Source organism: Paramisgurnus dabryanus, chromosome 19, assembly GCF_030506205.2.
Source record: "Paramisgurnus dabryanus chromosome 19, PD_genome_1.1, whole genome shotgun sequence".
Lineage (NCBI taxonomy): Eukaryota > Metazoa > Chordata > Actinopteri > Cypriniformes > Cobitidae > Paramisgurnus > Paramisgurnus dabryanus.
In genome coordinates this window covers 22743687-22760689 of record NC_133355.1, presented here as the reverse complement: position 1 = coordinate 22760689, position 17003 = coordinate 22743687, and the positions used below count along the sequence as shown (strand labels likewise).

The window sequence follows — 17003 nt, the reverse complement described above, 5'->3', positions numbered from 1 at the left end:
ATGCAAATGATATTGACTCTCAATGATAGTTTGTGTTTGAATGAGTCTCTTGTGTGACCCAATTTAGTTAGAAAGCCATTATTTGGGTAATTGGAGCTTTCTGAATGTATCATTTCTGCTTTGAAAAACCATCAAGCGTGTTTCTCCAATAGCCATTAGCAAAGTCCCTTTAGGGAAGTCGTGTCGCTAGGCGGCCATGTTATACGTGTCAACATTGGGACTTGAAAATATGGGAAATTTCCCGAACCCTAACACTTTCTTGATGAGCAGAAAATAAGTCTAGTTTTTAAGACAAAAAATATCAAATCTAAGTGAATTTGTGCTATAAAAACTGCCAAAGGGGTAAGAAAAAAAATCTTCTACCATTATAAGCTTGAAAAAGCATTGACATTTACTAAAATAACTCCAAATGTGTTTGTCTGAAAGATGATGCACATGTGTCTCTCTGATTACTTGAGGGTGAGTAAATCATGAAGTCATTTTCATATTTGGTTGGAGTATCGCTTTAAGAGAAACACTGATATATTCACGGTCTCAAAGCAAATACTCAGACTAAAAGGATAAAGCAGTCTATTCTTCCGTGCCACACCTAGCTGTATTTGATGTAATCGTCTAATGTGACGTTGTTTTGTACAATCCCCATTTTGAGTGAATCATTCACTTGTGACCAAGCTATGCGCACAAACCTTAATCCTCTTTACTATTTTGCTCTCCTCCTCATCATCCGTCTCTGGGAACTCATAGATTTTGATCTTGTGTTCCTGGATCTCTCTCATAATCTGGTGCAGACATGAAGAATAAAGAGTGAATACAGTGTTGACTGATGAAACAGACCAATAAAACAGCTTAGTATCTCCCACAGCGCGCTCTCTCAGTGTCTGCTGCTTTTATGTCAAGTTGAGTTTAGGTCTCAAAGGAGCAACAAAAGTATGTGTGGAGAGATATATGTGCTCTGTTATGATGTGTTTACACCAACATTCTCACACCGTCACATGTGGTACGGTCACTTCAGCTGTTTTGGAGATGTTTAACACTTTTACAATGGTGTGCCGTGTGACACAACTCCTTTGTGTAGGACTCTTTTCATCGGCGATGTTAATGATTAAATACAGACCAAAAGTTTATTAATGCATTCACACTTGCAGTTAATTTAACTTCGAGGGGTCCTATCATGAGATCCAGATTTTGTTTGCTCTTGTGAAATAAAGAATTTAACACCATGAAACCTAGCTATTTAAACATCATTTTTAGATATCATAGGCATGCTCCCAATTACTGTATATTGTTCTAGACCCCTTATCCTAACAAAAATAAAAAGAAAACATTTTCGTGGGGTCCCGCTGGACCTTTGGGCCCGCTAAGATTGTTCACCAACCTAGACTGTGTTATTGCGCTGCAGCTTAGCAGTATCCATAATTTTCTCAGATTCAACTGTGAGTCAAGTTTCTTTAAGCTAGTGGCGCTACAACCATGAGCACAGTAACATACAGTAGTGGTCAGTGTTGGGGGTATTGCATTATAAGTAACGTGCATTACGTAATATTACTTTGCTGAAGTAACGAGTAAAGTAACGCATTACTTTTTAATGTACACATTAATATTTGAGTTACTTTAAAAAAAGTAATGCGAGTTAGTATTCAGTTTAATTAATTCGATTTAAAAAAAAATTATGTACCGAATCACGTAGAATTACGCACTTTATGCGTGCGGACCTGAGGGGAAACAGAGTCAGAAAGAGATGCCAGGCAACAGCTTGACATTTTTGCAATGGAAATATGCAATTTCTGAATGCACAACTTCTCAGTCATAAAAAACATCTGCAAGGCCTGAAAGAGATGAAGCCTCAGCCAAGTAAGAAAAAAATAACGCAAAAGGAACTTAAAAGTAACGTAAGCATTAATTTCCATGAAAAGTAACTAAGTTAGTTACTTTTTCCGGTGAGTAACTTAATATTGTTATGCATTACTTTTAAAAGTAACTTTCCCCAACACTGGTGGTGGTGTCCAGAGGGGACATTTATTTTTTTATTTTTTTTTGCCTTTATTTGATAGACAGTAATCAAGAGACGACAGGAAAGCGAGGGGCATGGAATCGGCAAAGGACCTCGAGTCGGGAATCGAACTTGGGTTGCTGGAAGTGTGTTTGCAACATATGTCAGAGCACTGTCCACTACACCATCGGCTCCGACCAGAAGGCACATTTGCATAATATTTGCCCTTTAAAGTTAAATAAGCCATCAGAAAATGATAAGAATGGTACCAAAATCCAAAAAAATTATTTATTTGACTAATTATTTGGCAAATTTGCCCTTTTAAACCAACATTGGCATGTTATCTCACCTGCTTCTTGAACTGTTGGCACTCTTCTGGAGTCAGTGTGTCTGCTTTAGCAATGAGTGGGATGATGTTCACTTTTTCATGTAACCGTTTCATGAACTCAATATCCAGTGGTTTGAGTCTGAGAGAGAGAGAGAGAGAGAGAGAGAGAGAGAGAGAGAGAGAGAGAGAGAGAGAGAGAGAGAGAGAGAGAGAGAGAGAGAGAGAGAGAGAGAGAGAGAGAGAGAGAGAGAGAGAGAGAGATTAATGTTTCAAACTAAACATTGAGCGCGAGTCCAAAAAAACACCCCAGAGGTGAGATATCACGTTCACACTGCTGTACAGCAGCTTGGCTGAACCTGTAGATCGACTCGTAGTAAAGCCACATGTGCCGCAAGAAGAGCAATAAATAAATGGCAGGAAATTTAAAAACGTGTGTGTCCACTAACAGACAGACAAGTGTAAGTTTAAGGTGATTTAGCTGTCAAGCACACACAAACTAAAAGGTATCAATACACACAATTCTCATCAGCTGGTGAAAAAGATTTTATGGTCTCTTGATTAAGACAAATCTAAGTTTTATTATGCGTTTCAAATGTGTTTCAAAGAATCTAGTTTCGTCGCCGGAAAGAGGACCTGGTAAGATACACGGAAAACCCTCTGTGTGAACAAGAAGCCGAAACAATGCCGTAATGGGCGTGTCATAGTCAGGACGCACGCGCCATCACAACAAAAGTTATGTTCAGCATGTATATCAACATGTCGCAAACTAGCTACAAGCAGTTATCAGGAAATGATAAATGAGAGGCATAAACAATAGCGCCCGTGCCGTAGTGAGGATGCGCGTGTCATTGCAACATGAAGTTCAACTCTTTAAAATGAGGGATTTACATGCAATACAACATTCAAGACGAGAAATGTCAGCAAACTGGACTGAAGCAGATATCAGGTAAGTTAGCTCGTCACTTGCTGCGTTGAAACGGAGATCATTCAGCAGCATAAAAGAATATCGCGATACGTGTTCATTTGAGCTATAATAAACGAAAATGCACGCGTGTCATTCCAACAAGTTATATCGTTCAGCTCCGCAAAACGGGTTTTTTTAATGCATATAAACAATCAGGATGAGAAATGTCTGAAAACTGTATCAAAGCAGAAATCAGCAAGCTCGTCAAATATCCAACCTGACGCTGAGATCATTCACCAGCACAGAACTGTGCGTTCACGCGCTCCTTTATAGTCTTATCATAAACAAAAATGCACACGAGTGGTTTCTTGAGACAGAAATAATAAATTATTTGCAAACTTCTTATGCTGCGTAGAAGATAATGCAGGACTTTAAACAGGTCACGTGTCTTTCCAGGACCTTGCAAATGCCGGCAAATCATTAGCAGTCTGAATGAACAAAAAAAATCTCAAACGATTCCCGAAAAAATCCTGGATGGGTTTTCTTTGTGTATTTTCCGGAATGTCTGTGTAAAAAGGGCTTTATATACTGATAAACACATACATACACAAATACTTTGTGTTGTTATGCTGCTGATAGGGGTTTTGAAGTGTTGCTGTGGTGTTTTGAGTACTTTTGAACATGCATTAAAAATTCTGCACTTTGAGAGGATAATGATGACATCTATTGCGATTTCATGATTTTGCCATAAGCAACATTTAAACCCCATCCTTAAGGTCGTCCTGTACTCTATGATTTTATCCCTAAATATGTGATCATTTAAATGACATATTTCAATACCATTTCCTGTGTCTAAAAATGCCATAAAATAGCTTGAATGTAACTCTCAGGCCACATCCGTCCGTCTGGCACATCTTTCCGGCCCGCAAAGCAGTTTATAAATATGTTAAACACAATGTGTTTGAGTTAGGAATTGGTCCAAAATGACTCATTTGATGCAATGTAATCCAAGTCCAACAGAGGTCAGAAGTCTGCAGTGTGGTTTAATTCACTTATGGTTGCTGCCCTGACATGAATGAGTGATTATGGGCACCCCAGCGCAGCAAAGTAAACTATGAATGTTGCATGTCTAACACAGCATTAAACCAGGCTACAACCTGCTTTCCTTTAACCTGGTGATGGATACGTAATAATTATGCATGAGATGATTTGCATGTTTTTGTACAATTCAGTACAGTAGTATTAAGTGTTTGGTAGTTGTCATATGTGGTTTTTTAGGCGTGCACCTAAATTTCAAGAAGAAACAGCCAAAAAGTATAAACATTAGGTCGAAAGCCTAAACATATCACACAAGACTGACATGTACATACAATGCTTAATGAAAAATTGTTTTGGTTTTGTCCTTAGTATCATATTTTGACCAATTCATCTAAAAAGTTTCATAACAAATAGTATAATTATCCTCATCTAGCAAACACCACTAACCACACTTATGTTTTCCAGACATATCTGTGTTCTTTCTTAGATGTAATAAAGACAGCTAAGATTTGAAATCAAGCCAGAAAAAAGTATGAATGAGAGAGAAAGAGAGAGGTTTGGGCTGGGAACTCATAAACAGACTCACACAGCAAAAGATACAAACTCTGTTTCTAGTATAGAATGCAGCATAGCTCTTAGATTTAATTTACAACAATACTGCAAGTCATCTGAAGACATCTTACACTAAAACTGCTGACGGTGTGATAAATCCTAATGCACTTGGCATCTCACAGAACTTCCTTAAAAGCTCTCTGCAAAACATCATCCATGTCTGGAGTACAGATGCTTTGTGTGTGTTTAATGGTGAGAATGCACTTCTTACCCGTGTCCAGAGGGGGCGATGAAGTAAAGACAGCACTGTACTCTGCTGTCGGGCATCTGGCGTCTGTTGACGCGCGATTCTGCATTAAGGTAATCCTCAAACTTGCTATCGATGTAATCGGTGACGGGCTGCCAGCTGTGAAACACATAACCGTCAATCAGGGTCAGCATGCAAGAGCAAAAATGATAAAAGCAACCAAGTTGTTTATTATTAATCCTCTCATGAGAACACTACTATGTAGCACTTCTTACCAGTTACTGTTATCCACAGCATCTCCGAACCCCGGCGTGTCTACGATGGTGAGAAGCAGCTGAACTCCACCTTCTTTTATCAGTACCTTGGACTGCTCCACCTGAAGAAGCATGTCAATGCATAATAAGTCAGATGGTCGCAAAAAAGACGAGCTGCATTGACAACACAAGGCCTGTTCACACCATACATATACTGTATATATTGTAAGCAGTTGCAACTAATTTCATTAAAGGTATAGCGGAGGATTTTCTCGAATTTTAGGAAAGAACCGCCTTCTCAAGTTTAAAAAAAAATGCAATTGCGCAACACTCCTGATTGACAAGTAGGAGGTCCAATAGTCTTGATGATCCACCTGGAAAAAAAAAATCCTCCGCAATACCTTTAAGTGTGGTAGTTTTGTAGCCATTTATCTTTTTTAAGGACCAACAATATCAACATGTTTCTTGCAAGTTCCAGACACATGATAATATCTAATACCTAATATCTTATTGGTCGACAAGCTTTTATCCACTTCTTACAGAAAAACGTTAGATTATTGCAATACAATTTTATAATAATAAAAAAAATGCTCATTTCAGCTACCCTGGAGTTAAACATTTGAGTTTTACCATTTTGGAATCCATTCAGCTGATCTCCGCGTCTGGCGCTAGCACTTTTAGCATAGCTTAGCATTGTTCGATATTCTTCCTATTTAAAATTTGACTCTTTTGTAGTTACAACATGTGCTAAGACTGACCGAAAAAAAATTCGCCATTTTTTAGGCCGATATTGCTAGAAACTATACTCTCATTCTGGCGTAACAATCAACATGGCTGCAGCAGGCGCAAATGATATTACGCAGTGCTAAAAACAGTTCCCAGCTATTGAAAGTTACCAATGGGACTATTTTCGGGCACTTCGTAATATCACTACATCTGCTGCAGCTATGGTACGGCAGCAAAGTCCTTGATTATTATGCCAGAATGAGAGTATAGTTCCTAGTCATATCTGCCTAGAAAATCACAACTTTTAATTTTCTGTCGGTCTTAGTACACGATGTAACTACAGAAGAGTCAAGTTTTAAATAGGAAAAATATCGAAACTCTTTGGTCATTTTAGCACGATGCTAATGGTCTAATCAGATTCAATTGATTATGCTTAGCTATGCTAAAAGTGCAAGCGCCAGACCCGGAGATCAGCTGAATGGATTCCAAAAAGGTAAAAATTAAAATGTTTAACTCCAGGGGAGCTGGAAAATGAGCCCATTTTCCAAAAAATTGGAGTGTCCCTTTAAGGGCTCATTATACTTCTACGGTGTAGGGTATGCGTCTATGCCCAGAATTATAAATTGGACTTCTCTGCTTCGAGACCGAAAGCTATGTGGACCCTGTAGGTCTTTACTAAAATGCATGTGCATCAAGGACCGAATGGCCAACAAATGTCTGGCAGTGCATCTATGCCATGCACCTATTAATAGTTGAAGCTTGACGATGAGGTTTTACATTTTAAGGGAAAAGCTCTTGTGTAAAACCTCAGCTAAACAGACCACAGCTGACACCTTTCATTTAAACTGCAGCGTTGTATACTTGTGGTCTGAGACTGTGGTTTTTTTGGGTTTGGGTTGTTCCGGGACGCATTTTACGATTTCCGTCTAAACATCTCTCAGCTTTCCACAGCTCAGGCGGACACTACTAAACCCAGCTCATTATATTAGTATACAGCCCAGAATAGACCCAAAAATCTGGCCAACATCTTATTCCAAACAGCTGGGATGGAGAATCTACGGCCCCTTTTATACATCTGTGTAGACGGCATGCATGTTCAAAATGATGACTTAGTCATTGTGTAGAAAACAAGATGATTTTAATTTGTGGCATTTATGGCTTTCCAAATCTGTTCAATGTCTGCTGTGGAAAAAGGAAAAAGTTCTTCAAAAAAGCGACTAAGATTTTAAGGGATAGTTCAAACAAAAATGAAAACTGTGTCATCATTTACTCACCCTTAACGTTGTAAAGCTGTATGACTTTATTTATTTTGTTGAACAATAAAGATCTTTTTTATTATTTTACTATGGAAGTAAATGGGTACTGTAAACTATGTGCTCACTATCATTTATATCAAAATATCTTCTTTTGTGTTTAAAGGCGTTCTAAGCGAATCTGCGAGACGTTAGTTATTGTTGACGTTTGAATTGTTTTTAAACAGATGGAGCTTAGCTAACTCCTCCCCCTCCCTTCCGTGCTTTCATGAACGCGCCCAACCCCCACCCCCAAATCATTTTTGTCGTTTATTGGCTGGAACACTTTGTTTTGTTTTGTGGTGCTAGGTTTGGCCACTATGTTGATATTGCCGTTTGTGAAGCCTGGGCTGTCTACAGAGATCGCGGTTTTTTACAGTTTGATCAGCGGACAGGCAGCAAGCAGACAGTAAGGAGATGTTTCCGGTATGTAACAAAAAATTTTTATGGTCTAAAACGTGTCAATTCGCTTAGAGCGCCTTTAACAGAATAAAGAAACCCATAAAGGGCAAACTGAAGGTGAGTAAATGATGATACAATTTTCATTTTTGGGTGAACTATCCCTTTAAGAGCTTTGATGAAGAAGCATAAGGGGAAGAGCAAAATTAATCTGTCAGTACTACTTTTATTTATTTTTTCTCATTTGTGCAGTTTGACTGATTATAAATAAATAGTTCAGATGATACAAATAATCTCTTGAGTTGAATGAATGAAAGAAAGAAAATAATATGGGTATAGTGGGTGAGTAATTGACATAGATATACGTTTGCTTTCTGAGACGTCATTAGAGTAACCCAATAAAGAAAAACGAAACTCTAAACCATTTCTCACTCCAGTTCTTTCTTTTCACACAAGGTGTTGTTTTCAAAACCATTAGCACTAGCCGAGAAGTGGTCACGGTGTGCCACAGGGATGTTTTGGAAACACAAGCGAGAAGACGAATGAAAGAATGTGTGCGGTCAAGCACAGATCTGTCATTCAGCAAATTACTGACTCTAAAAACACATGGCGAAAAAACGAGCATTAGATGATTTTGGAGCAACAAGGAGAAATCGCTCAATCTAGATGCTGTCGGCACTGGAATGCAAACAGAATGTTTTCCAGGCGAGCGTGACGACGCCTGCTGCCTCACACCTGTTGCTGGGTGGGTGTGTCAGATTTTTCAGGGTGTTTTACTGTCTGCGTTGAGCAGGCGACTATGGGTCCGTAGACTGCCTGTTCTGGTAAGCATTCCACTCATGTTACCCTGTGACCTCCGATCATTTACAATCACACATCAATCATTTTGATGACCGATGACATGTAATATTAACTACTGGTAATACTGCACAGACCCGCTCCTTAGAACAGATCATACAATATTACAATCTTTAAATACATTGCAAGATAAATATATACGGCAGACCACTTGTTCAATCAGACCAATATAAGGGTCAAACTGATTTGTTTGGGTTATACAAAGCCATTTGAAGTAATGACAGACCATAAATTAATGCCTTTTATCTCAACATTCAGTGAGATATTTGGCATGCAGCACTTTGACTGATTTACAGAATTGTTAACTTGTGTCAGTTCCAGGATCTATAAACGGCTATGGCTTTGACGATAAATCATGTGTCCCATTAAAAAGACCTGTCTGAAATCGATTCTGATTTGCAAGGCTGCGATTCTGTGTTTCAAGCGCAGCTTGTGCGTGTAGTACGGTGTTATGGTCAGTGAGAAGTCCTTATCTATCTAAATCATTTTGAGTCGGAGTCATTTATAACATTCATTTAAAAAACAACATTCTTTAAACAAAATCATTCAAAATATTCTTTATTATCATGAAAAATATCTGAAACTATTTGAAGAACGGCGAAATAAATATTCTTATAGACATTTCCTGGAATAGTGTTTGTAATGCTGGTACTTCTGTGGCACAATTGAAGTTTCTGCACAAGAGCGCTCTCTGGCTTTTGGATGTGCCGGTATTTCACCCTAGTTCATTAAAATTCATTTGAATTTCAATATACAATATATCAAATGAAAGAACAGATCCCTCTGCTTCAAACAAACAAACAAACAAACAAAATGTTTCACCCTATCTTCATTTGTTCTCTTTTTATCACCTCTCAAATAATTTAGAGCAAAAAGCTGAGGGAAATTGCATTTTTGTGAAGGACTTTTGATAGAGATCAGGTTCAGAGCAATGATCAAAACATACACCGAGTTTTTACTGTTCGTCCTAAGGGGTTGCTTCTGAGTTTTATAAGTTGGGTAAGAGCACCACCTAGTGGATAATAGCGGAAACATGGATTGCCGTAAAAACTGGTCATGGCCAGGGAAACGTTTTCTCTTATTTGATGAGAAAACTCGTCAATGGTGGGGAAAGAGTTAATAGCTTTTATTTAGCTAAACGCAAATGTTTTTTTTAAATGGATGACTTGGACCAAATATGTGACCCTTGACCACAAAACCAGTCCCTTGACCACAAAACTAAATAAATAAGCTTTCAGTTGATGTATGGTTTGTTAGGATAGGACAATATTTGAGGATAACTATTTAAAACCTAAAAAAGAAACAATATTGAGAAAATTGCATTTCAAATGAAGTCTTTAGCAACACATTACTAATAATAAATACATTTTTGATATATTTACTGTAGGAAATTTACAAAATATCTTCATGGAACAAGGTCGTTACTTTATCCCCTAATGATTTTTGGCAAAAAAAAGTTTTGACTCATACACTGTATTGTTGGCTATTGCTACAAATATACCCATGCAACTTAAGACTGTTTTTGTGGTTCAGGGTCACACTGAAGAAAAAGCACCCCAGATTAGATGGAAACTTCTTTAATAAGGTTTCAAAATCATCTTAGGGTAGAGAAAAGCAAACAGTACGATTTTCTAAATTCTAAGAGTGACTACTTTGAAGATGCTACAAAGTTTGCTTGATTTATTTTGGATGCTCGTAACATTTGTGTTATTCCATAGAATAACAATAAACAGAGTTTACTTTTTCAAGTGGAAAAAAAAGGAATCAAGAAAATAAATAGTAGTGTATATGTCAGCATAATATCAGCTTTTTATCAGCATTATATCGGACAGTTAAAACGCAGGAGATTTTGAGAGTGAGAGATAAAGATCAAAACCACAGATTGCTCGGCCCTGTGTAACCATGTAATATAGCTGTGTTACAATTAACCCCGTGTTGGTTTGTGACCCGGTCACCCCTATTCACATGTGATGTAATCACGAAACATTATATTGCTTAAAATCAGTATTATATCAGCCATCACCCATCCTGGTGTCTATATAAGAACATCAGTCATTGAAAAATCCAACCTGTTTGAAAGTAGAGAGTAATTCTGTGAGGTAAAGACTGAACCTGGACATTTAAGTCATCCATTAATTCCCAGAGGCACAGTGGAAACGTTTTGAGTGCTGACAAGGCATTAAACCAGGCCCGCACAGAGGTACACCACAAGACATTTGGGGTAAGGTTTGGATTGCCATATTTAAACACAGGAGCTTTTATTGGCAAGTGCAAATACACACTGCACTTAACGTATGATTCACTGCTCACCACCTGCCTGCAAAACGGTCCAAACGAGACACCTTACCCCAGTAACAAAACCATAAAACACTCTGCAACTTCCTCCGTCTGAACAGCAGACCACACTGGTTTCCACTAGACACATCCAACTCATTTTCATTACAACCGTCTGTTCGCCTGAACTAACATGCAATGCATTAACCACAATATATAACTAAAATCCCTTTGCATTTCCACAGAGGCATGCAAAGAATAATGTGGGTTATCATAAAATTGCCACAAGACTGTAAAGTGCAACGGTTTGCTTGCAATTGCTATTAAATGTGTTCACTACTGTCACATTTACACAAATCATGCCACAGCTCCATTGCAACCAAGTTTAGACCAATTCCTTCATGAAGTATCTGACCACTTTCAAGTTTTTCATGCAAACTGTGCCCCATTTCAAATTAAACTGCCAGTGTGAAATTTCATAGCACTGATACTTTAACAGAAGCTGTGTCTTCTGTATGTGCCATAATGTACTGTTATGCACTTTCCAGAGCACTAAAGGTAAATGTTAAACAAGAAGTTGTGGTCCTGAATTTAGTTCTGAATAGCCCCTGGTACATCATTCTGAAAAAGGTTCACTTCTCCAACAATGGTTTCATGCCACTCATTACAATTTGGCACCATGACTCAATGTTATCAGAGGCTTGATATTTTGGTTAAAGCAATGACCGCACATGCACCGTTCTTGCACTGTGGCAGAAAACACCTAGGGGGTGCATTTACTAAACGACTTACAAATCTTACAATTTTACCCACAGACTAACCTAACCATGAGCTGTTATCTAAACCAAATTATTGTCCATCTTTTATTTTTCCATGTAAAAAAGCAAACTCTCTATAAAATCCAGGCTAAAGTCTTAATCTAATCCATTGATTTCGATCTTTAAAATGGCCTAACTTAGTCAATATTACAGATATCAAGGTTATATTTACACACAATGTTCTTTATGTTTTTTGAAGATGCGTATTAGGGGCTGTCCACACGGAGACGCGTATCACTGCATACGTATAAATTTGTTATCGTATTGGCGTTTCATCCACACGGATCCGGCGTTTTGGGAGACTGAATCCGCTATTATTTGAAACCGGGCCCTAAAGTGGATAAATCTGAAACCGACACCCTTGCGGTTTTGTCTGTACAGCCAATCCGTATATTTTGTGAAGCGAAAACGTCATCACATCACGTGTCGGAAGCGTCACACGTAACAGCAACAACAATAACGGCGGACTACGTGATTGTGTTCGTGCTACAGAAGCTACTAAAGCCTACTAGCTTTATTACAGCAAAATCTATTGCTTCTATGCAATTGTGGTGGTGACCAACAAGCGATAATGGACAACACCATACGTTGGTTATGCGCATGCTCAAAGTCTTCTTCTCCGTGTATAGTGTATATCTGTGGCAGAATTACAGCGCCCCATACTGGTCCGGCATATATACTACACCGCTTTCAGTCGGTTTCAGTGGTTTCGTGTTTACGGATTATTTTTTTAGAGCAAGGAAAAAAAAGATTGGATAGGGAATGCACCGGCTTCGTGTGGACATTATTATGGTTTTCCCTTTTATTATATATTTTTGGGTTGTTTTCCCTCTCCTATGATAGGTGCAGGAACACCGTTCCGGTTTGTTCTGCCCCGATTTAACCCCTGTGGCCAGTTGCATAAACATAGCAGTGACGTTAAGACTGCGTCTAAAGACTGAGTCTGACTAACTAGCAATTAGTTAGGGCTAATCAGTCTTATTATTTGTATTTAAATTAAACCAATCTACCTTTCTATGTAACACACTTAAAAGGTTTATGCAACCAGCCAAAGTAACTTTACTTTTACTTAAGTAAAATATTATTAAAGTAACTTTACTTTTACTTGAGTACAATATTTTCTTACTCTTTCCACCTCTGTCTGCAACTTACAGATGGGTTCTGATGAATCAAAGCAAATTTGTTAATAATAAAGACCTTGAAATACACTCAAAAAAATGATACTTTAAACGAACACAATTTTATTGTGGACAGTGGTTCCACACAACACAGTTAGTTTTTATTAACATTTAAGGGTTGTTTTCAGTCAATGCCAAATTCTTTTGTTGCAGCAACACAATTGAATAATAAATAACTAATGTGAAGTGGTAATGTTCAACAAAATTATTTTAGTTACTTATCCATAACTTAAGATTGTTACGTTTTCTGAACATGTGTTTAACTTGTACAAACTAATCAAATATTTCTTGCTTGTCCAAATCAAGAGTAGTTTATTCATACAACTCATTTACATTGTGGACAGTGGTTCCATCCAATTACTTTTATTTACTTTAACACAACAATTTCTATTTCAAGTTAAATCACACACAAAAATATACTTTTTGTAATAAACTCTATATAACATTCATTTTATTCATAAAAGATTCTCAGACACCAGTTCTTCAAGCCATGTTTATTGCACTTAAACTACAGATACCGTAAAGGATATACCGACAAATGAGATGCACTCATCAACTTGAAAAACTTGCAAAGTTTTTCAAGGACTTTGGATATTACAATGTAACCTTATAACAACATTACAATTTTTTACACTTACTGACAAATGAAATGCACGAAGCACCATTCAGGCAGTTTTTTCAAGCCCCCGGATACGTATAATTAAACAACAGTATTACACAACTGTAATGCTAACTGACAAAATAGGTTGCTCTCCATTCAGAGAGCTGGCACATGCGACTTTCAAAGATTTTTCAACAACTTTGGTATAATTTTAAGTTAAATGGTACTGTAAAAACATTATAAACGTTAACATTCCATGACAAATTAGATGCAGGACCATTTACGTACAGCCAAAGCTTTAAACAACTCTACATTAATCTAATTAAATAAAAACACACTGCAAAACTATCAAAATAAATTGACGACACTGCTTACTTCCTGAATGTTATTGTACTGCCATTTCAAAAACATGGCATTTACATAGGAATGTTTTAATATTTCATCTTTCAAAACATCTGCAAAAGGCTTGGTCTTCAGCGTCTGAACTTTATGAGATAGTTACTTCCCATCTAGCTCCAGAAACAACAACTGCAATACTTCAAAAGTGTACCTGAATTCGGGAAAGTAGCTCAAGTTCAGTTCATATTTCAGTCCCATCAGCATGGTTGTCGCATACACACTGTTGTTGAGGTCCGAGAACTCTTAATCCCTTTAATAACACTCCAACATCTGCTGGGCTGTCTTCGATGTCTGAACCATACATTTTTACAACAAGCACTCCCATCACCATCTTCTGGATCGCCTCCTGGGTACTGGGTGCATCTGTATCCTGCAGGTGAGAATGAAAATGATTAAATTATTTTATGTTTATTAATAATGTCAGAAAAATCTCATTTACCATTTAATGTTATTCAAAACCAACACATCACTTGATTCTGTAAAACTGAAGTATTTTAAGAACGGTCTCATATTCCATAATGTACAACAGCCAAAAAGTCAAAGAGGGCAAGTATTGTTTGCTTACCAACATTATTTAAAATATCTTGTTTTCTGCATTAGCAATAAACTTCTAGGTTTGAAATACCATGAGTGGAGATGAGATAAAATAAAAAGTTATCCCAGGTGAAAAAGTACACGTCCATAATGTACTTAAAGTGCTCTATTTTCATGCACTAATTCTGTACGTAGTATACAAAAAATTCTTCTTTTGTACTACTTAAGATAATCTTAAACATCTTGTACATTGTTCACAATGTCAGTCTAAATCAGATTTTAGGGCATATCCGATTTGACAAACTCATTTTGCATCTGTGCGTCCTGTAGCGTTCTGCCGTTTTCTGGATTATCTGCAATGTTTCTATGGCAATGACGTTGCGTTGGCACGACAATCTGCCTCAACATCTGACGTGTTTACGTTTTATGTGATGCAACAGCATGACATAACTGAAAAGCTACACAAATGCGATCAGAGCGGTCAGACTGACTTGGATTTCCAGAAATGCGATTTGAAAAGGATTTTAAACCACCCATGGATGTAGCCCGAAAAAGATTTGAAAAAACACTGATTTCATGTGGTTTTTGGCCGTTCACACATTCTAAATGTGATTGAATTGGAATTGATGGATTCGAATATGCACCAAAATCATATTTAGACTGACAGTGTGAACAAGGTATAATTGTACTTCCCTGTTCTATTATTGAGACACCATGAATATGAACTAAAATGTTCTAAAAATCTATTTTAAAAATGTATTTAGGTACCACTCGTACTAAACTTGAACCCATCTTTGTATGAAAGTTGGGTTCAAGTTTACAAGTTTTAACTAAATACATTTTTAATACAGAGATAGTATATTCAAAGCACATTTTAGTTCATAATTATGTTGTCTCAAAACAGCACAAATAAGTACACTTAGATAATCTTAAGAACATCTTAAAAAGTACTAAAGAATAAATTTTAGTATACCAAGTATAAATTAGTTTAAAATAGAGCACTGTAAGTACAATATGGAAGTGTACTACTTTTTCACCTGGGATACCACAACATTTCAATTCCTTGATAATACAGCAAAGTATATATATGCACATATACTTACCAAATACTCTTTAATTAGACTGGTCGGGTCTTCATTCAGGTAGACAAAGAAAGATCCGAGTCTGATCAATGTTGTCAGTCTAAATATGTAAATATCAAAATTTTATTAATTGTAGCATTCACAATATCAGGTAAACATTTACCTTTATTTTTAGATTATTATGCAAAATAAAGCATGTAAGTGGAAAACAACAACAAAAAGGGACACTTTAAACTGTACCTATGTTTCTTTTTTACAAGTTCCAGAAACTTTCTAATTCCAATTTCACCAGTGCAAAAAGAAGTTTTATTATAAGGTTTTAATGAGTGCAGTTCATCATACCCGTGTTGTGGAGACCAGCAGGTTTTTAATTCTCTGTCCATTGACGACTCCTCGTTTTGCATAGATCCTTATAAGCTTTGCAGAATATGGATTCATCTTCGCCAAGTATGTAGACACCAATGGGGCTGTTGTGATTCTTTTAAACTCTGCACAAATCTACAAAACAAAATAAATTATTGTTACCACAAAACCAATAAAGTTAAACATAAATGACTCAAAAACTTTTCACTCACCTCTTCCCTTCTGAAAAGAGCAGGCCATCTAGTTTTGAAATCTGCTATTGAAGGCGATTCCTTGACAACCTCATGTCTCTTGATAGAAAAGGTCTTGTCCATCAGCATTCATAATGTTTTCTCATTGTTCTTTTTAATTTCAGACAGAAGTATTAAACTGACTTCTTCCAGTGTTTTGGATGTCTCCGTTTATGGATGGTAAGGGCAGTAGTTCACCTCAGCATTGCATGTTTTTTTTATATATATATATATGGTAAACAGCACTGGAAATTCCAGCTGGTTTGGGCTTGAGTAAATTTAATTTCACTTCATTACAGCCAATTTTTCTCAGTTTTGTTATATATTTGGCAAGACACACTTTTGCAACACAGTCAGAGCTTAATGATGTAGATGGGGTTGACAAAATACTGTGTCACAGGATGAAAGTGAAAGAGCTGGTTATGAGCAGGTACTCCTTTTGAGAACTGTTCAGTTGTGGTGGGGGCAAGTTGTCACAATTACTTGGTGTTGTCAGGAATACCACCTTTAGTGTACTTTTGTCTTGAATTTCAGATGTGTACATGAGATTTAAAAACTAATTGCCCAAGTCAGAATCCATGAACTGCAGCCTTAAATGTCCTTGTAGATTACATTGTTTTTCTATTTCCTTTGACAGGTCCTTTGACTCACTGAAGTAGGAATGGCATACTGAAGGATCACCTTTTGTAACTTTTAGCCAGACTGGAGAAGTCATTGTGGTATGACTGTGGAAAACAAGTAAAATTTAGTTAATTATTTTTTTTAAATCAATTGTAAGTATGGTTTAAAAAAACATTAACTTATGAATTGTCCATTTAACAAAATAAAAGCATATTTTACAATATGCGTGGACTTGTCTTTTCAAAGTCACCAAACAAAGCACCAACCATATAACTCAAGCAATGGATAATCAATCATCAGCTAGCTAACTAAAAT

The 17003-nt window shown here is 37.0% G+C and overlaps 1 protein-coding gene across 2 annotated transcripts in view; it reads right to left on the bottom strand.

Annotated features, from left to right (window-relative positions):
• Nucleotides 1-17003, bottom strand: part of septin7a (septin 7a) — a 47526-nt gene that overhangs the window by 10364 nt on the left and 20159 nt on the right. For both annotated transcript variants that reach the window (XM_065293404.1, XM_065293414.1), the window contains exons 3-6: nt 5335-5435; nt 5084-5218; nt 2340-2457; nt 687-779 (exon numbers count right to left, since the gene is read on the bottom strand). In XM_065293404.1, the coding sequence (XP_065149476.1) occupies nt 687-779; nt 2340-2457; nt 5084-5218; nt 5335-5435 (447 nt within the window). The remainder of the gene's footprint in view (nt 1-686; nt 780-2339; nt 2458-5083; nt 5219-5334; nt 5436-17003) is intronic.